The sequence below is a fragment of the Maylandia zebra genome, linkage group LG2 (genome assembly GCF_041146795.1).
Source record: "Maylandia zebra isolate NMK-2024a linkage group LG2, Mzebra_GT3a, whole genome shotgun sequence".
Taxonomy (NCBI): domain Eukaryota; kingdom Metazoa; phylum Chordata; class Actinopteri; order Cichliformes; family Cichlidae; genus Maylandia; species Maylandia zebra.
The window spans coordinates 37,416,715-37,438,555 of record NC_135168.1 but is presented as its reverse complement, the minus strand read 5'-3'; the positions used below and the strand labels follow the sequence as shown (position 1 = coordinate 37,438,555).

The 21,841-nt window shown below is 42.8% G+C and overlaps 1 protein-coding gene across 4 annotated transcripts in view; it reads left to right on the top strand.

Moving 5' to 3' along the window:
• nexmifb (neurite extension and migration factor b) overlaps positions 1-19,463 on the top strand; it is a 55,758-nt gene extending 36,295 nt beyond the window's left edge. Inside the window, exons 2-5 of one of the 4 annotated variants that reach the window (XR_013101595.1) lie at positions 5,897-6,039; positions 11,651-15,845; positions 16,391-17,210; positions 18,185-19,463. Coding sequence is in view for 3 of the 4 variants with exons in the window: in XM_076892126.1 (XP_076748241.1) it covers positions 5,946-6,039; positions 11,651-15,845; positions 16,391-16,637 (4,536 nt within the window). In the remaining variant the exon portion in view is untranslated. Of the gene's footprint in view, positions 1-5,896; positions 6,040-11,650 lie in introns of all 4 variants that reach the window. The other 3 variants (XM_076892126.1, XM_076892131.1, XM_004540963.4) reach the window with 3 other exon arrangements.
• Positions 19,464-21,841: the final 2,378 nt, after the last annotated feature.

The following is a 21,841-nucleotide window of genomic DNA, read 5'->3' as shown; positions in this document are numbered from 1 at the left end:
GTGTGAGTAATGTGAATGTCTAAGTTGTGGGATAAAATTGAGGCAGAGGCAGCCAGAAGGGGACAGAGGGGGGGGGGGTAGCCTCCTCTGCATCCTAGTGACATACCCCTACTCCAAGGCCCTGCATGTGTGGGTGGTTGTGGTGGAGCAGGAGGAGGGAGGCAGCAAAAATGTTTTTAAAAAAAGAGTATGTTCTGTGAATGAACAAAAAAATTCCTGCCTTATAATTACAGGACAATCTAGTCAATGTGCTACCTGAAAATCTACCGTAATATAATTTTACAGACTTTTACAGTCAAAGACTCATGCTGCCAGATTTCTTTCTTTAATGTTGCAGAATTTCTATATTATGTAGGAAAACTGAGATGTAATGTTGAAAATGGGCTTCTTTTTCTCATATTGAGATATTTTAGGGATTAAATGTTGAACGTGTAAACAGTTAAACTCCTTTACACTGACAGAAAGGATGGGTTTCACTGGTCTGGTCCACTTAAGATGAAAGTGAGCTCCATGTGGGGCATGATGTAAACTGAGCTTGACATCCCTTCTCTGTGGGTACTGCAGAGTAAAGCGTGCTAATAGAGGTGAAATGCTTTCAGCATCAAAATGCTCAAACCTGGAAATCATCGACAGCTCGCAGAGAACTTTTTCAGCTTTGCTGCTCCGTTTAAACATTTGCAGTTTGTTAACAAGTTGTATAACTCTGTCAAGTCTTCAAGTTGTATTTTTTTACAGCGTAGCAGTTCTATGCAATCTGTCATATTTTGCATTTGAAAAGTAGCCTCAGTCCATTCCTGTTTCTGCACTTTATAGGAAAACAAACTAAATGTGTTTTTTTTTATTGTTAAATGCTGCGTATCTAAGTAATTTAATAGTCCACTTATCTGCAATCTCCACCTGTTACAAAGTGCATACGTTTCCATAATCATTTTAAATAGGAAAAATCACTTTGCTGCGTCCAGGGTAGAACACCTCCTTTAATCTGCAGCAATTTCCTGTATATCGATCATTTCCGCACATATAAATGATCCCATTGTCAGAAGCTTGTATTAAAATAACCTGCAATTATTTTAAATAAATCCTCGAGAACACGCGATGATATAAAAGAAATTATGTTTCTATCTGTTTAATATTTTAAAAAAAAACACCCTGAAACCTGACATAGGGGATTAATGTTGCAATAACAGGCACAATTCGCTCAAGTCATTTAATGGAGTAGTTACTGCGTGTGATTATTACGGCATTTGCGAAAACAGAGCAGCAAACAACTTGAAATGAAATGCAATAGTAACAACAGTAAAACAATAAGGCCTTAATGCTTCTGTATTGTGTCCACAGCGGCTAGAAGTGAATGAATGCTTACTTAAACAATTTATCGAGCTGCGACTTTAACAGAAATTAAAGCGGTATTATGCTGCATTGAATTATATTTCGGCAGCTTTTCCAACAAGAGACCAGAGATCTTACTTAGCTATTCCTGAAGACACGGAAAGCATTTTATCCAGGGTTAGCTAAAGAAAGACTAAAAGCACAGGTTTGGAAGTCTGAGCCCTTATTACCTTAATAACTAAATAAGTAAACATTAACCGTAATCAAAGATATTTAAAACGGTGACGGTGCACGCTAAGGCCATGGAGGCTTGGATTAAATCCCATCATCAGTGTCACTCATACTATATTTCAGCAGGCTTGCAGTCATTTTAATAGGAAGATAGCATTAATGGCTTGAGCGTTTTCCTGCCATACACTCCTGGGCCTGCACCTTCATTTTGGAGTGCAGAGGCCTGAGGGGGTAACAGTAGCTACAATTGTCCAGATCTGTCTCTGCAGGTTGTGCTGCACTGATAAAGATCCAACTCTATAATCCTGATTCATAGTGAATCTTTACCTATCAGATGCTTCCTGGGCTCTCCAGCAGCCCGTGATTGACAGTGATTATCTCAAACGCAGGCTGTATCTCTGCCATCACCGTGGCCGTGTCAGGGGGGTTTTAGGTGAGGATGTTGGATCAAATACAGCAGCAAACAGCTGACAAGGAAGGTGCACAGTAGCAGAGGCGCGTGTAGGAAACACCATTGAATTAAGATTTGCAGATAAGGAATCTTTTTTTCCCTCCCTCTCCATGTGTCAGAGACAAAATCATTGAGATTTCTCCTCAGCAGCAGCAACAGCAGCACCGGCCTAACCTGCAGAGCACGCTCATGACACGAGTTAGCCGGTGTGAGCTTTGTGTTGAAGAGGCAGCTGAAACACAAACAGCGGGATAACACGGGAAGCATATGGTGCTAGCGATGCAGCAGTTGTTGCTGTCAAAAACATAAATGCTGCTGAACACTGTTACTGCAGGTGCAAATTAGCAACACTGCTAATGTGTTCACCGTATTCGATGTCAGTCTTGTATTTCCTGGTCTAATTGTATGAGGGTTTGCATAATGGCCTTTGTTACAGCACGGCATTAAAAGAAAGATTAATACTGTGCCGCCATATCGACCAGCTATAATTGCAAACACCGATGGCTCACTCGTTTAACATGTTGGCATTCAGCAGGCGGTCATCTGCAGCAGTCTTTGCAATGTGTTCATTTGGAGCATTTATCAGAAGACGTGGCAACACGAGTTGATGCAAATGGTTCGATGAAAAAGAGTTTTCTGAGGTTTGCTTGGCCCTCGAAAGAGGAGAGCTCTGACATATGAGCTGCGAGGAGGCCCGCTGACCATTTGACAGAACAAAGCTCGCGTTTGTGAGACAGAAATGGAAGGAAGGGTTGGAAGGGAGTACCTACTTCTTCGTCTTCCTGTTCACAATAGCAGGGCAGGTCCACGTGTGTTAAAAAGCTACTTAAATTCTCAGTGTCATTCACGGTGTGGCTCTAAGCACTAAGGTTTTCTTCCCAAATTTAGAAAACCTGAAAGACGAGTCCAAACTGCTTTTACTGTGTGGGTCTGTGAATACAGTATGTGATATTTTTAAAATTCATGATGTGTGTACAATTGTGTGTGTGTATTGGATTTGTGCTTCTCTGTAGTCCTACCACGTAGTGCTGCAAGCTCACGAGCTCGGGAGTATTACCATGAGTTGCGTGTGAGGCAGGTTACTCAGCCTGTCTGCAACCAGTGAACCTGCTCTGAAACCGTATACCTGCGCTGAAAACAGGAGTCGCCATTTCAGCGCTGTCTGTTTGGATCAGTGTTCCCTGTGGCACTATGCCCTCTTTGAGAGCTCCTCTGTTGGGGATCTATTCCTTAGCCCCTGACTCCATCCCTCTGTTGGCACAATGGCCCCTTTGTACCTACATATACTACTGCTGTGGGACCTTGCCTCGTAGTTTTTGGCAATTATACACAATCCCACTCCATCTATCCCCCTCGTTGCCGCTTCATTGACGAGAAATGCAATTGGATCGAGGAGAAATGCGGTGAAACGGAGACCCGGGAAGAGGCTTGCAGGAATTAGATTGTGGCGCTGATAAGTTCCATATAGAGCAAGTAAACATGTTCTTATCTTGTTATCCAGCTTACACATTAACACATGGCGCGTGTGGAGGAGGGTTTAAAAGGATAAATCAAATTCTAATCATTCTGTTTGGCTTTTTCCGCTCGCTGCTCTTTGTCTCTATTTCAGTTTCTCATCGTGCAAAGGACCCCAGCCCACATGCAAGAACAATGGAGGGGGGTCAGAAGTGCTAGCTATTTTCCTACACCTGCTGAATGCTACAGAAATGAGTGCACAGTGATTATGTGCCCTAATGTGTGGTGTTTAAAGAGTGGTTTCCCGCAGCAGAGTTAAATGGTGGTGCCCTCTGTGAAGTATTAATGATGTGGATGGATGAATCAGGTCGGCACAAACCTGTTGACGGCAGCCGTGGCGCTCTCTTAAAGCTGCACCCAGACATCAGGCTTAACCGCTTGGCAAATTGGACATGCTTGTTGGCTGTAGCTCCAATTTATGTGCACTCTCTATTGCAGTTAGTCCATCTTCATTATTGAAATGGCCTCTCGTCAGGTCTTGACAGAGTGGTGGAGATGGTAAAGGGTGGAGTGCGCGTGTGGTGGTGGGGGCACATACAGAAGAATCATGAATAATGTGGAAAATAAACACATTTGAAGCACTGGCGCTGGCTGGCAGAAGGGGTGTTGGGAGTGTTGTTAAATGCCTGGCTTTCATTTTCTCTCTGCTCCTCTCTCCCTCTCTCCATGTGATTGTATGTGCAGCCTCTGCCAGTGGATGTTGATGCTGATCCTCAGCCTTGGGGCTTTATCTAACACACATGCAACCGAGCATAAACACAGACACACACACACAAGCAGCTCTCAGTGCTGAACTCTAGCAGCACCTCTGTGGCCTGACCAGCATCCCAGCTGTGTGTTGTGTCACAGCCATGCTGGAGACACATTGCTCGGTGGCCACAGCCTATATTTAATAGGTTGCTGTTGTGGCTTCGCTATTCACCTCGGGATCGTTGCATTGGTGATGGCCGATAAAGCTGAGCCCAGCTCAACCGCGTCATCCCGTTTGGTGGCGATATCCGCTTCCAACTCGCGCATTGTTGCAGGCAACACGTTTATTGCCGGATGTCAAATTTCAGCTCCTCGGTGAGGCGAATTGATAGGAGATGGCCTCAAAACCATTTCGTAGCTCTGTAAATGTACACTTAAGCCCAGGCTTTGGGTATAACAGTGCTTCTCTTTGAAGAGAAGAACAGGATCTAACTGAGTCTACCTACAGGGTCCCTGTACCTGCTGCACACATGAGTAGATGTGATGGCTCATGAGGTAATTACCCACTGAGCTGGTCTGTAAGCTGAAGCAGGGGTTCCCTTCAGGTAGCGCTCTCGCTCAGGTCAGTGAACAGCTAATGACATTTAGAAGAAATAGGATGAAAGAGGTGGCAGTTGGTTGTAGTCAGCCACACACTACCTTTGTCTTATTGTCTGCCGTCTGTCTTAATCTCGCAGCCACCCTTTTCACACCACAAGGAGATCGTGTTATTAGATCCCCTCCCTGGGCTCATTTGTCATCCTGCAGCACCACTCCTCTAGAGGAGGACTGCAGGAGAGGAAAAAAGAAAACAATATAAGCAGGCAGGAGGCCACAACATCAAATGTTCATCATTTACCAGCCCAGAGTCTCTCTTATCGCCATTATTCTTTCACAATCACAGCAGATTAATATGCTTTCTTTTTGTTGCCCCTCTTACTGTGTCTATTTTTAAAAGGCCGACAAACTTCAACCTCTCTTCTCTCCTCTACCCTTTAACATGTTATTTTGTATTACGCCGTACCCGGCCCTCGCACGCGTGTACTCTCAATCATCCCCCACCCCCACTTTTCACCATCACTTGCTACAATAAAAAGTATTGTCAGTGTTCACAGTTTGCTGTCACCGCCTCAGTCACATCTCTTTAATCTCTCCTCTTTGAGCTCCTTCAGATTTCGTGCTGCTGAGGCGCACGAGAGGGAGAGAGTCAGCTAATTACAATAAACAAATATGCTCAGAGCCGCCTATGTAAGGTTGGCATAGGTTAACAACTCTGCTATAAATGTTAAATGAAGCTTAAAATAGGATCGTATGGCATACAGTTGCCATAGCGATCCAAGCTGCGATTCTTTGTGTACTTTCGTGGTTGGCAAAGTTTAAATTAATCTTAGACACGAATCTGTGAAGAAATGAGTGATTGTTTGATGCCCCAAGGGCCTGTTTGATGCCTCTATCGCGTTTGGAGCTTTTTCTTGAACCGCCACAACTTTGTTTGTCTGTGCTTAGCGTCGGTCTTTTGTTGTAATGAAATCTAATGCACTGCCGTTGATGCCTTTCTGCCTCAGACGCATGGCGGTCGCCCTTTTTTACCGATTGCCTTCTTACTCACGTCTCTTTCTATTTCTCTTTGTCTTTCAACAGGTGGGACAGTCAAAATGATGCGTGGGTGGTGCAGCGTTGAGCCGTATTGATGGATGTGTTAACAGACAGCAGTCTCACATTGATTGTGAAGACTTCAGAACCCGAGAATCCAAATGCAGTGGAGAGCACAGGTAACTATTCAGGTATAGCTCGTTAACACAATGTTTTTTGTGTTTTTTTTAAGTAACTCACATGAATGCTAATTTTGCTCTTTATTTCTCAGCTTTAAACATTTAGAGAAACTTGGTTGCAGAAGAGAGGTTTTTTTTTAATTTGCCCAAGAATATTTAAGCACTCATTAAAATAAACGAAAGCTTATTAACAACAGTTTCTCTCACAACACATTTAAAACTTTGAAAAGACAATTAGTATTAGCACATAGCACAGAATTAGCGTTCCTTGAATTAGCTTTTCACCCTCAGTTTTAAACTCTTTTACAAGATATGGGGAGCGTGAAACACATCCTGTGTGTTTTTTTTTTTAATGAAAAGTGGAAAAGAATTATTAATTGAAGCTTTTTAAGCTGTTGTTAATCCTCTCTGCTTATGCTTCCACAACGCAGAAATATAAATCTATCTTTTCTCATAAAAAGCTGCAAATATAAAAGTGGGTGGAGCCATTAATTCTCTCACACACATTTATTAGCATCGTGAAAACAAAAGGTCTGCATCATTGTTTTAATAATAACTGTATTGTTATTTTATTTTCTTGTTATATTTCAGTTTTGGGCTTCTGTTTTTTTTTCTCTGCAAAATCTCAGAAACCGAAACCTTGATTAGTAATTATATATTTGCAGGAAAAAAGGTTGCAAATGCTTTGAAACTGCTACGATTTCTACACTGCGCATTGTCGTCTGAACTTCATTTACTCTACATAGTTTCACTTAACTCTTTACCCCTTGAAAGCCTACGAGGAGTAACCCTTGAAGTTCCTGTCTGACCTGAGTGGTTTCTGTCATATTTCAGGCCTGCCTATATAACGCAATGACTTGTTGGTTCCTAAGAAGTTAGTGAAGGTGGTCCCTGCCTATGCAGCTACCCTTGAAAAAACGGTCTTCAAACCACATCTTTATTGATATAAACTGAAGTGTCAAAAGTCATCATTAGACGTTGTCTAATGGGGAAAGGATTAATCAGTAACACACAAAAACATGCATTTTTGGAAGTAAGGGAATTTCAATAATACAAACTCGCCCTTATGGGGGATAGTCAGATGAGAGTCAGATGTTGTGATTAAGGAACACCTGACTCCAAAGAACGTCTGCAATTTGACGTTGGAGTGCGAGATGGAATTGAGCCTGTCTCCAAATAAAGACAAACATCTGGTTAGTGCCAAATTCTGCCCTCATGAAGAAAGAACCAACTTTCACAGGACTTTAAGAGGACTTTAGGAGGAATGTTATGAAGATGGGCATAACTGTGTCCAAGTCAAGGAATTTTAGGACTTTTGTAGCTTTCCTTGCAAATATCATACCAAGGGCACCAGAAGAGAGACAGCAAAACACCTTCGGAAAGTTATACAATTTGCTAAATTCACTTGTTCCCTGTCCACTATGAAAAACGCACACAATTATTTATGAATTAGTCCAGTTCGATTTTGTTTTTTTTACTTTTTGCAACCACATATCAATTTAGAAATCCTGGTATCTCCAAAGGGTTTACAAATGTTTTCTTCTGAAAGGTATATGAGCTACTTTTGCTGCTGCCTTATTCACAAGGGGTCTCCACAGTTGCTAGCTCCACATGTTTGATTTGGCAGAATTTTTATTTTTGTTTTGCACCAGATGCCTTTTCTGATGGAACCCAAAGGGATCTGCGTCTCTTTCCTGGATCAAACTGGAGAGCTTTCAGTGCTAGGCAAATGTGTAAGCCATTACAATATGGGGTCACTTTTCTTTTAGCTGAATAAATGGTTTTTAAAACCAAATCTAACTCAAAAGAAATCAGATAGCAGTGCAATCTCTTCCTTTTTACTGGACAATAAGCCCTACTGCTGCTGTGCATATTCAGTCATTCACCCACCACCTACTTCTCCCCATAGTTTCTACCAAGCACCACTGATCCTTCGATGAGGTTTATCTCGGTGTTTCAGCTCTGGTCAGCCTCAGTTGGAACTGAGACAGATTATCCCCAGCACTTGCCTGCTCCTTGAGAGGCAGCAAGAGGAAAAGAGAGCAAGAGAGACGAGGAGAGGTGGAATGAGAGCATTAAAAAAAATACAGGAGAGAGTAAAAGCAGCTCCATTGAGCAGGAATAGGGTAGTTCTTTGAGGAGGATGGCCATGAATCATGCCGCAGTTACTCACCACTTATTACGAACATCCTGTACTGGCCGGATTGATCTCCCCCCCCCCCCCCCCCCCCCCCCCCCCCCCCACACACACACACACACCCCACCACAACCCCCACTACCATTCACAAAATGTCATATAGTGGAGATGGAGCAAGCGGCTTCTGTGGCTGGCCTACCAGCTGGATGACTGAACGCCCCGGGTGGCTGAGCTGCAGAATGGCTAGCTCTGCATTTTACGATTGTAAAAGCCTCCATGTAATGGGGATAAGAAGCAGGAAGTTGGAAGGAAAAAAGGGTGGAAGAAGGGATGGAAAGGGGGATGGAAAAAGGAATGCTTTCTAAAAGCCATGGCAAAAGGGGAAAAGGCCATGTCAGCTGTTTTCATTTGCATTGTGTGTCATATTGTGATATCTGAAAAATGTGTTCCTTTGGCCATTCCTTTGGAGAAAATGCATGAATTTAATTTAATGTCAGTGACAGGTGTTTCTGTTATTCTTAGGCTTTTCTGCTTTCTTTGCTTTATAATGTAGCTCTAATTGGAATGTAATTAAAGAGAAAAAAGGCATACACGTGTATGCGCACATGTGGCATCTGACACACTAATAGATAGGCACACAGGCGCCAACTAGTCTCTCCCCTCATGTCCATGACCGTGTCCCTCGGCATGGGCTTGTTACCGTGCAGAGCTGCCTGGCACAAAGCAGCCTGGGCCTACCTCAGGTGGACGAAGCCCCGAATGTTATGGCTAGAAAAAGAGATGTGTCTCGGAGAGCTCCGAGTGCTAACTGGTCTGGTCTGGTCTGGTCTAGTTTGGCAGTGATCGGGCTGTCTAGCATGGCTGGGCTTGGCAGTGTTGGGAATCAGAAGATCACCACCACCTGCCAGCAGCCGGGGTCCTTCCATATGCTCAGTGGTGAATGTCCACGCCAGATTGCATGAGCCATGTCACATCCAGCCTCGGTTTCTATTCGAAGAGCTTCTCTCCCGATAACACCATTATAAAAGTACAGCCGTGCTTGCAGGATCTCAGAGTGTATAAAGCTTGTTTTTTCTTTTTTGCTACTCTTTCTGTAAGCTAAATATTGGATTCTGGCAGCAGCGACTATTTTGGATGTGTATCTTGTTTACATTTGCCAGCTCAGATATTGTAGTAACATTATGTTGTACCATATCAGTGAATAGGAAGCTGCCGATCCCGCCTTTGACCCCAAATGTCAAACTCGATTTGTCAGCTACAGTCATCGCTGTAAGACCCAGTGTGTGTGTGTGTGTGTGTGTGTGTGTGTGTGTGTGTGTGTGTGTGTGTGTGTGTGTGTGTGTGTGTGTGTGTGTTTGTATACCTGTCTGACTGACTGATCTGTGGCACATTCTGAACAGCTGAAGAGCTAATGGTCCAGCTGGAGACAGATGGCCTCTCGATAACACTATACCCCCAAGCCAATACTCACACTCTATCACTCTCCCTCTCATACACACACACACACACACACACACACACACACACACACACACACACACACACACACACACACACACACTTTCTGCCCCGCTCAGCACATACAACACACACACACACACATTGGACAGGATAGATTGTTAATCCATTATAAACCCAGAGGAAACACATTTCTCAATATGAGTTTAATGTTTCACGGCAATTTTGACCAATCTTTCGGCGATATTTGGTGGCAGCTTAAGTTACACGTGAGCACAGAGGGATGAAGGAAGTTAATAACCTCTTTCCCTTTTCCTGTAACTTCCTCATTTCGGTGGCTTTGCACCTTTGTAGGGCGAGCGATAACTAATCTCTGCTTTATATTTGTCTTGTCTCTGCGTGCTGGAAATCTGCTCTGTTTACATGTAATTCACGATGAAGTGTGCTCACGAATGGAAAGCGTTTCCTTTTGTAGTCCTCCTCTTTATAGTAAGCGACCGTGTAAATTTGCTAGTATTCTATCTTAAATATAGAAAAAGGGTATCTGTCATGACTCTCCGCAGAGAACATGTGTCAGTCCCATGCTTTAGCTCTGAGGTCATTTTGGCTCACAGACTGAGAGGACCTGATGGCGAACGCCTCGCTGTGATGCTTCTGCAGCCTCTGACGAGTTGCTGCTATAACAGTTCTCTGACGATGAGAGGGAAAGAGAGGATGGATATTTCTCTAGAGGCTTTCTTCATTAAGAGTGACAGTACCGTAGTCGCATGCTTTTAGTAAGCACTGTGGCTGCTCCGGTGTGTCTGCAGGCCGCAGACCCATAGAGACCAGCTCTCAGAAATTTCATTACCTCATTAAATCACTCTCAAATCATATCCATATTCAAAGATTTACTCACCGCCAATACAGCAACGCTGAATACGGTTTGCTAAGCAGTCTTCCCCTCAAGCATTTATCACTACCTCAATAATGATTAGGCGCATCCATTCTAAAATGGGGGTTGTTGCTAGTTAACCTCTGTGAACACATTAATTGCTGTGCTAGGGTTTTCAATTTTATTTATTTTTTTCTCTCCCTGGCATCGTTTTAAAGAATATCTGGAAGGCAGCAGCTTGGGATTATAGAGGGAGGCAGGTGTGGATGGTATTGGTTATACAGTCTCCAACATATGGGCCTGTCGTGTCCCATGTGTACATACCTGCCTCCACTGCTGTCATCTAATTATGCAGAGCAAACACAGCGATCTGCCTGCTGCTGCGAGCCACTCCTGCGAGTTTTGATTGTTACTCATCAGATGGATGTCTTCAACTGATTAAGACATTGTCACAAGTGACCTGTGGAAAATCACCAAAATCTACTTTTATTTGAGTCATTGTTTCGGTCGGTCTGTGTAATTTAATGGTATCTTGTTACTTAAAAGCTAGTAGATCTGCGTCTGCACAGAAACACTGCAGGGTGGGGGACATAAAGCAAGGTGGCTGCATTAATTTGATCTCGTATATACTGCTCGGGCAGGAACGACAACAGGCTCTTTGCATTATCACCTGCAAGCATGTGATACAATTGCTCGTTTTGTTCTGTCAAATAAGCCAATTAAAATTCTTGCAGCTCTGTATATCTTTCACTTTTGCCAGCATGCTAACATTACATAAAGGTGACTCCATTTCATCTTTGATCTTCTTTTTGTTTTAAGTGCTCTCAGAGTTTGGTGGGATTTCTTTATGGCTGTGTTGCTACTCGCTGAGTCTCAGCTTTCACATGTGAACATCAAGCAAGTAATGAGTAAGGAATTGTCCAACTTGACATTGCTAATACCTTTTATTGAATCTGGAACCAAAACTGAATTATTAATGTTTAAGGCTGGCATCATGAAATGACATTTTGAGCTCTAGGGGGTTAATTGACACTAATTGCGTCTGAGCAGCTTAGAAGAACGTCGGAGTAACTAAAAGAACAAAAACAATGTAATTTAACTTCACACTTACATTTCAAAGAGCTGAAATCTTTTTTCTTTTTTTCCCCCTGCAGGGCTATGTGAGCAGAGTAGCAATCTGAGTCTGTGCGGGCTCGTCGATGCTGCTCTCCCTCCGTCCTCGCCTCCACCTGCCGCAGAGACTTCACAACAGGCCTGCCCAGCGCATCAGAGGACCACTCCTACATCGCCAGCCCTCCCCTTGCCCCTTGGAACTGAGCCCACTCTGGGCCTAACAGTAGCCCCTTCCTCCAATGACCCTCCAACTGTGGTTCCCCATCTTCACCACACGCCCGCTCCCTCATCACTCTCTAGCCCAGCTGTAAGCTCCTGGGCGCCAACAGGAGACAACCAGAAAACGTCCCTTCCATTACCCGTTGCCCTCCCTCTATCAGCGACAATGATGGAGCCTGGCACTGTGTCTGGCCTGACGGAGGAGTGTCTTCTTCAGCCTAACCGAACTTGCCTCGGCTGCTTCATTGAAACACGTGATGCCACTGACCCTAACGCCATCCAGAACACACCCCACGACCCCACCGCCAACCCTGACACGGAGACTGGTCTAAGTGTAAGGATAGGGGATGTGAGCCGAGAGGACTTCTCTGACATCAACAACATCAGCATTCAGTGCCTGAGCCACGCGGGGGAGGCAGTGAGTCACTATGGAGAACAGCTCCTCTCTGACCAGCTACTTAGCTTTCCTCTGCCAAAAGCCCCAGGTGAGGGCAAGAGAGGGGATGCAAACAAAACAACAGGGGACTGCGATGACCCCGAAGATGATGCAACAGCTAAGAATTTGTATGAAGGACTGTTACTAGACAAGGTTAGTGGAGAAGAAGTTCTCCTGGCTAACGCCAGCCAGGACTGGGGCTACTTTGAGTCTTTTATCAGTGAGAGTAAGATGGAACTGCTGGACCTTTGTTCTAAGAATGAACTGTCGGTCAACCTCTTCTCAGAGGAAGATGTCGACAATCTGTTTGACGATGAAGACGACGATTCAACATTAAGCAGTGATGTCTGTTCGCTCAAGATTCGTTATGAGTCTTTCCAGGACAACATGAGGGAAAAAACAAATGTTCTGCAGGAAGAGACGCAGTTCAACTTCTTCCCCAGTGTCCTGGCCAACTGTGCCAAGAAAGAGGAAGGAGCAGCAGTCTTGAGGAGAACCGCGGAGGATCTTCAGCCCAAAACTGATGAACTGATCCTGGAGGGAGCACAGGAAGGAAAAGCCGGGGACTGCAGTGCTAGGAGTCCACTTGATGGTTCCCACGGCTCGCCTATGTCCACTCCCAAAGTCAGCTACCTAATGGACTTCAATTCCACAGAGGAGTCAGGGGAGTTCAGTGATGACAGCTCCTGCACTGGCTCGTCCTCAGACACCCTGCAGGAGGGAAAGTTTAAAAAGAGCCACTCAAAGAGATTCCTCAGTCCCTCGAACCCTCTCAACTATGGCTTGCGTTCCAAAAGAAAGGTTCGATACAGCGATGATTACTTATATGATGTCGACTCGCTTGAGAGTGAGAAAAATGCGGAGAAAAAGGAGAAAGCCCCTGCTGGTCAGAAAGAAGAGGAGGATGTAGACTGGTGCCCCAAAAAACGCCGGAAATCCTGCCGCAAAGAGCCACCTGTGGTCATCAAGTACATCATCATCAACAGGTTTAAAGGAGAGAGACTCATGTCAGTGAAACTGGGCAAGCTGGACCCTGTGGATGCGACTGTGAGCTTAAATGCCGACACAGTAAGCAAATATGAGACACTGGCTCCTCTGAAGCATTTCTGGCAGGAGAAGCAAAGAGAGAGACAGGAACAGCTTAAGCTGGCTGCCAGAGATAAACAACAACGTGGTTTTCATCTAAACGGACGCCACCATCGCCCTTTTAATTCTAGTCATCCCAAAAGGAAATACAAGATTGCAAACCGGCTTAAAGTTCAGAGGATTCACACTGTGGAGCAATCAGCAACAGCACAGTCCTTCCCTCTCTCTGATCGGGGCCAGGGAGGTGTCACTAAAGAAGAGGCCACCCCCACGGTAGGAGGAATAATAGCAGCCACAGGCCTCCCAGTCACATTAGACACAAACTCCATCACACACACAGTCACAGCCAAGAGCCGCTCCCAGGAGAGGGAGGAGAGGGAGGGGAGGAGATTGGGAGGAAATAAAACAGTCAGGATAAGGAAATTCAAAAGCGAAGCCAGGCTGAGGAGCAAGAAAATAAAAGAGGCAGAAGGAGAGGAGGGGAGGAGTGTGACGAATGAAACGGATGCCTGTGTCACTGCGGCACAGATTGAGGACCCCACTGCTGGGTTAGATGAGGCAGGCATTAGCTCAACTACAGTCAAACCACATTTCTCTGACAATACCGCCACCGCTCAAGCCGCTGAGGAGAAATTCCCCTTTGTTTCATCCACCTGCTCTCCTGACAAAGCTGCCTCCTCCTCAGAGGAGGTGGAGACGGGTGTCCCTGTCATCCCGGGGGGCTACCTGCAGACCCTGTTAGATGCCACAGACTCCTCAGGTGGAGCAGCTATCTCTTATTTCCCCCAGCAGTCCTCTAGGCAGCAGTATTCTCTTGGGCTGTCCCTGGAGGAGAAACAGTTTTCTTCTCTGCAGCTCGCTCAGAGCTGCGTCCTCTCGCCTCCCTCTGAGTCCGAGCTCCAGCAGTCTCCTCAGAACTGCCCCAGCTTCCCCCAGATGTGGCACCCACAGCTCTGTGCAAGTCACAGCCAGAGCTTTGGGTCTGAGACGCCCGAGACTCCCATCTTACCCAACAACTTCCCAGCTGCTGTTCCCCTGAATGACAGTCTGCCAGTGTCTAACTACAGCCAGCTGAGCCCTGAGGCTGACAGGCTGCTTTATGAGAAGAGCTACCTGAGTGAGTCTGGGCTGCAGCCCGGGGCAGATCTGCAAGTGTGTCAGTCTGCCTGCGTGGAGGGCCAGGTGCAATACCAGCGAGGGTCCCTGTGCACAGACAATGGCAGGCTCATCAGCTATGACTCAGTGGGCTCTCTGTCAGCCTCCTCCAGCAATTACAGCTCACTCAGCCTCAAGTCTTGTGAGCGAGAGGGTGAGGAGGAGGGCCGAGACAGCTTCTTAGCTCATTGCAGTCCTAAAGTGGTGATTCAGCAGAGTGTGGATGCCCTTACCCCACTCAGGGAGTCCTCAGACCTGCTGGATATCTCTAACTTCACCCCTGACAAGTTTAGGCACTCATCACTCTCAGAGCTTTCCCCTCCTGAGACCCCAAATCTGTCCCCTCAGGTTGTTGGGCGTGAGATGAAGATGGCAGGAAATGTTGGAGAATACCAGGATGTGAATGATATAAGCATGGACTGCAATAGGGAGGTAAAGTGGAACTGTGATGTCATACAGCAACAGGAGCGCACGGCAAGCGCATACCCGGTGGAGGACAACCAGTTTCCGCTACACAACTTCAACAATCAAGATGTCTTAGGTTTAGATAAAAAAGAGATGGCAGCTACAGAATTTGATGAACAGAATGGAGCGAAAAGCATAAAGTCAAAAAGGAAAGGCAGCTGCAAACAAACAGCAGGAGGACAGTGCCCGAAAAAGGTCCGGGCTCCGAGAGCCCCCAAGTCAGAGAAGGTCAAGACTCCCAAACAGAACTCTCGCTCCACCAAAAAGATAAAGGCCATGTTAGAGGGTAAAGCAGCAAAGAACCAGGCAGGTGGCACAGGCCTGACTGACAGTAGCAGCACTGGGGACTGGCCTGGCACCGGATGGTCGGAGAGTAACAGCCTGGTGGGGGATGACCAGAGAGAATTTGAGGAGCCCTCCAATATTCTGTCCAACATTGTCTCTGGCATGGCTGAGGTCCAAAGGTTCATGATGGCCTCCATTGAGCCACTGTGGAACCCCATGTCGGAGGCCTGCATGCCCTCTGAGGCCAACAGTCTCAACCTAAAGACCCTCAAAATCTTGGCAGGTACTGAGGCTGACCTGAAGAAAAAAGGAGCTGTGCTCACAGGGGCTGGGAGAGGCAGAAAGGCAGGGGGGAAAGGAGGCAAAAACCAGGCCAAATTCAACCCCTCTCATTCTTTATTCCCTCAACTTGCTCTAGGCTGTAACATGTTTGATAAACCCAACTTTATTAACCCCGGGCCTGCTCACAAAAAGCTGTACCGCCACAAGACGAGTGCAAAGTTCCCTCGGATTGAGACACTGAAGGGGAAGCGAGCTGAGAGAGACCCAAATAAGGACATAGCACTGATGACCTCTTTTGAGAAACTGAGGTAATATTTTGTTATCAGCTGCTGTTGTACCCCCTCCCCTCCCCCTCTCACTTTCCCCCACTACCTGCTCAGCCCTCCCTCCCAAACATACCTACACTGACGCTATGCCAGAGCTGCATGAGTTCTACGTTTCCCCCCTGACTACTCCCACTTCCTTTTAACCCCCTGAAGAGGAAATTAATATCTGCATGAGAAACTTCTTGTACTTTGCAAACTACCTATTGAGTGATTGTGTCAAGCTTGATTGAGATTTGAAACGACCATGGCTGCATTTTTCTTGCTTTTGTTGTTTCTGCTTTGTTTGTTCTTCTTATAGTTGTTTTTTTTTCTTTCCTTTTTTGTTTGATTTTTGTCTGAAAAAGAGAAATAAGCCTTGAAAAAAGTTCTGTCGCCTTTTTGAGGAACTTTGTTTTTGTATTTTCTCAGCAGAACTAGCTTCCCTGAATTACATATTTATTTCCCTTTTCCCTAAAGATGTAGCTATATACATAAATGCATTGAGTGACATCTACGCACCCCTCCTCCTCATCTGTTTTTGTATGCAGAATATGGATGTCCTGTTGTTGCTGTCCGTCATACACTGCCTGGCTCATTTCAAGAGGGAAACCTTCAATAAATGAGCCCAATTTAAGCCCGAGACATCTTAAACACGAGATGGGACCATTTTGTATTGATGACATATCAGACATTGTCTTTTCCCCCCCCCTCAAAGTTGGAATGGCTACCCCTTTCCTTTTGTCAAGTTTTTGTTTTCTTCTTCTGGAGTTTAGAGGAACTGGTTATCTAAATTAACATTTTTACGCCTTGCAAATTCATAAAAGCTCCACCCTCAGAGTATTTTTGTCAATGTTGTTGTACAGGGACATGCAATATTTGCAAAAAAGAAAAAAGAAAAAAAAAGAAAAAAAGATAATTATAATCTTAAAATCATTGTGCCAAAAGTAACAATGCTGTGTAAATGACCTCTTATATATGTGTGAATATTGGCTGTTCCTCTTTTCTATCCATTGGGATATTGGCTGCTCGGGTTGGAGACTCCTTACAGAGACTTGCAACTACAGGAATTCTTTATTTGAGACTTTTCTCTCTCTTCTCTGATGAAAGGCACCAACAGCTGGCAGTGGTACACCACCACTCACTAAACCAAATCAGAAAGACTCTGAATTCTCCTCGTTTCCCCCCACTTTGTTTGCCAAATTCAATTTACCTCAACATCGCCTGGCACTGAGAAGCAACAAAAGAGAGGCAAAGGGGAGATCTGCTCTGAAGGCTACTGTAGAGGAAGGAGATGAAAAAAAAAGAGAGAGAGAGCTGTTCAAATGAGCTTTCTCTGGACCAAGAAGAGTGTAGCGCAGATGTCTGAGGGTAAGCAAGAAGATGATTTGTCATTTGGGGCTGTGCCTCACTGAAAAGCTGTTTGTACTGGAAATTTAAGGCAGTAGAGATTCTGATGCGCACATCAGTCGCGAATGGACATTATTGCAGTCAATGTGAACGTGAAAGCAGTTTTCAGTACAAATAGAAACAGTAATCTTGTAAATGAAGGAAAGCATGTCTTTGCATTCACTCCATGTGGAATTTTTACTTCTATCTTACCTGAAAAAAAAAATGGTAATTTAAACAGTAACTTTTCTTAACATTCTCATGTAATTTATTTCATGGCGCTGCCGTATTTCAGTCTGATTATTTAGCTCATATTTCCCATAATGTCCATAATGTTTCTTTCTTTTCATTCTACTTCATTTTACATCATTGACTGTCCTGATTCATGGGTCAGAATTCTGGCAGAAAATATTGTGACCAGAAATTTAAGGCTAAATACAGGCACAAATTGAAAAGAAATATATATTATATACATTGCGTCTATCTGATCCAGCGTATTCACAGGCCATTGCTTTTAATTACTTTGGGCTCATTCACTACCTCACAGCTCTGAAATAAACATCTAGAAAGCCACTTAAAAATGAACCATACAATCACGCTTAATCAGTAATAAAATCGCTTTGATTTTATACACTAAACGAATTTCAGGAGAAATGCAGATCCAATCAAACACTTAGTATATTGTGTAGAAATATGTGAAATTAGTTTCACTGTCTTTTAAACAATGTTATCATTTTTAGCAGTAATTACATGAGACTGCATGGAGATGTACGGACAAACTGATTGACTGATTGATTGATTTTAAAACAGGCCTTGTCACAGTGGATATGGCTGTTCTGACACACAGGTTATATTAATTGATTGCTTGCATACGGCAAGAATCGTAATCAATCTTTCTGTGTCTCTTTTTTTTCTCTCTCTCCTCTCTGCCATGATCCTTTGTTTCTTTTCTATAGTGTATCAGGGTTAGGACCAAGACAAGCTGCTGATGGGAAGCTCCACATGGGCTGCAAGCCCATTTAGTCTGCCTTCTCTCATTTCTGCCTATTGTCAAATTGAATGTACTTCTCTGAGTTCATAAATTTTCTTTCTTTCTTTTTTTTCGGTTTGTTTTTAAAATGTGCCACTGTTGAGCTGCCTCATGTTAATGGTGCTAAGAAAGCTGACAATTGTTTTCTTTTCTTTACCGTTCAGTTTCGATTTCTTTATTTTCATTTTTCGGTATGTTTCATTTCACCAGTGTTAATGAAAAAAAAAAAGAAATGCAAAATAGATTAGGTTCCTAACCCTCTTTATGAATGTATATTATAATGTTATGTTTGATGTATTCACTTCATGATTCTTTGACACTGATTGGAATTACTTTTGCTCTTTTCATTAAAAGATTACCGAGCTTTATATATACTGTCTAGAGTTGTTACCAGAAGGAATCTTAATGAACTCTTGACACTACAAAATCTTGTATATTTTTTGTGTGCCAATTTGTAACATATTTTGTAAGTGTATATTTTTCTTAGAAAGTGCTGTGAAGTATTCGTGTGTGTGAGTAACCTTTTATGCGCCTCTATGGGCAGTGGAAAGGATATACAATGACAAGTTTCTGGTTTTAAAAACCAAAATATGAAAGTATCAACAGAAAACTAGAAATATTTACATTTTGTTGGGAGTTTTGTAATAAGACCATGATCTTGTTGTGAGAGTGTTGTGTTACTGTGCAAAACACAAATAAGCAAAGAAAAAAAATGAAAACTTGGAAAAAAATATAATTTGTGAACAATTTGCTGTTTTATAGATTTTCATGTAAATTATTTGAGTATTATTTTGTTTTTTTTGTTTTGTTGTAACTGTTGCAAAGGTTTTAAATATTTGTGATCAAGCCTGTATGGTGATAATGTAATATTGGTAACTTGCTGAGTTTTGTAATAATGTTTATGGAGTAAATATACAAATTAAAATAAGATTTTGAATGCTGCTTTCTGAAGAGAGTTGGGTTGTGTTTTTTACCACCCACTTATTGCTTTTAAAAATGAGCTACATTATATTGGAGTAAATTTGCAATTCTCTGTTAGCTTCTCTAGCTTATCTGCTAGGTTTTACTAGCTTCGCTAGCTACTCTTCACTCCAGTAGGTTATTTAAATCTTATTTTAATTGAAATTAAGATTTTGAATGCTGCTTTCTAAAGACAGTTGGGTTGTGTGTGTGTGTTTTTACCACCCACCCATCGCTTTAACCAGGAACTACATCACATTAGAGTAATAAAGTAGTAGTTGTACAAATCTCGATTCTGCTGTTAGCTTCTAACAGCATCTTTAGATTATCTTCACTCTACTAGCTTTTAATTTAATTTAAATAAAATTTAAATGTATAACTTAAAACGGTATTTTTTTGAGAGTTGGGCTGTCTTTTGTTTTGTTTGTTTTTTTACTACTCACCCATTGCTTTCAAAAGGAACTACATCACATTGGAGTAAATTTACAAATCTCTAATAGCTTCTCTCCTGGCTTTTCTAGCTTAGCTTCACTCTAGTAGCTTATTTAAAGCTGATTTGAATATAGTACCCATCCATTGCTTTAACCAGGAACTACTATCACGCTGGAGTACATTTACAAATATTCACTCTACCAGCATATCTGCAAAGAGCTTCACTCCATTCAAAACACAATTAGTAAAGGTTATGATGTGGAGTATTGTGGAAAATAAAACTAATATTGCAGACACTACATGAAGATGTCAAGAGTAAAGGCCACGTAGCATTTCTTCAAAGTAAATATTCCACCTTTCCCTGTGATACTACTAAAATAACAGTGATGTGGATAAATCTGATCAATTCCATTCAGTTTGTCCGTGCCACAAAACGTGTAAATGTAAAAACAACCTTAATAATTCCAATTAGTCTTTCCCTGGTTGTTATATTGGACGATTCTTAGACGAAAGTCGTTTTAATTTCTGCACAAGTCTGGCTTTGGCTCATGTTATTTTAATGTCATATCTAATTAGCACTCAGGGTCAGGCATTGCTAGAGTGACTGCTCATCCATAACTCTGAGCTGGGCTGCTGTGGTCCACACTGCAACTCATTCTGGCATGCTTAATTGGAGCTGGAGATACAGTCTGAGACCATAAACAGATCCTGTGATGTATGCCTCCAAAATTGTCAGCTGGTATTAGGATTGTTTTTGTTCTTTAGTCACCCGTAGCAGATAAGGGAGCGAGCAAATTATAAGATGGAATGTCTAATGCAATGGATCAGGTACACCTGTGGTTATTAAATGAGATGCTTGTTGTTTTGTCAGTATGTGCTTATGCTGCATAGACAGCCATAAGCCAGCTTTGTCATTAGGACAACTGTTTTTATCTTTAAAAAAAGAAAATTATAGAGCTATAAAGCAACATTTTAAAGGGATTGACATGTTTTCATAGTTCAGGTTTATTGAGTGTAATCATGGGAACCAAAAAAAACAAAATAATTACGCAACACATTGTTATACATTTTGGCAGATTTGCTGTAAAACAAAGGGAGTTCTTTTAGTAGAAAGCTTTACGGGCTAATCTGATGTGCGGAGTTCATTAAAAATGACACAGTACTTCTGCTGGGTAATCCATTCTCTGTGTTAGAACAATGAAGCTGAAGCCATTTCAGAGGCTTTCAATAGCTGCCCAGTGGGTTTTCTTGATGGTATTTCCAGGTAATTTTCACAAATTTGTGTCTTGTTAGTTTGTGAGCAATTTTTCCCCACGCTGGTTTACAAATTACCTGTAAGCACTACTACCAAACAATCATCACTGGGTTTCTTCTGGTATGCTGTAGCAATAATGCTCCCTCCTGGCCTTAAAAATATATACAGGGACTGATATAAGTCTCTGGTGTTTCTTCCTCACTTCCTCACTTGGGTTGTTTCAGGACTTTAAATGCTTTGACTGTCTTTTAGACCCATTTTTTGTTTGTAGTTGGAAGCCATTTGAAGTGGTTCTACAAAAGCTTTATTTCATTTATTACAAAACACATCTTCAAAGACACAACAAATGAAGACATGGCTATTACTTAAAGCAAAGAATCAAACTATAGACACTGTAGTTTTGTGGTGTCTTAAATGGTAGGCCACATCAACGTAATGGCATAATGAAGTCACCCTACAAGATAATAACTAACTGGTTTGATAAAATGACAGTTTCCTGGCAAAAGGTAGGTAGAGCAAATCTTTCAGCTGATGAGACTATGAGATGAAAAATACTTTATTTATCCCAAAAGACTTTATGCATTTATGTCTTTGGTTACAGCAGTTGAAATTTTGAACTATAAACTTGCATCATTCAGTCCCCACATTATTATTATATTAAATGCATTCTATCTTGTTTTTATGTACAACATTCACAGGGCGTATAATTGTAAAAGATGTAAACAATACGAACTATACTGTATGAAACTAATGTTTCGTAAATTCTCAAATAAGATATTTCTTTTGTCCGCCAAACAGCTAAATCTCATTTGAGAATTTATGCAAAAACACTGAGATTTTTTTCTTCATTGTTTTAATGTATTAATTTCTAACTTTCCTAAAAAACAGTTGTATTATGCTGGCCATTTAAAAATTCAAAACTCTACCTAGTATTTT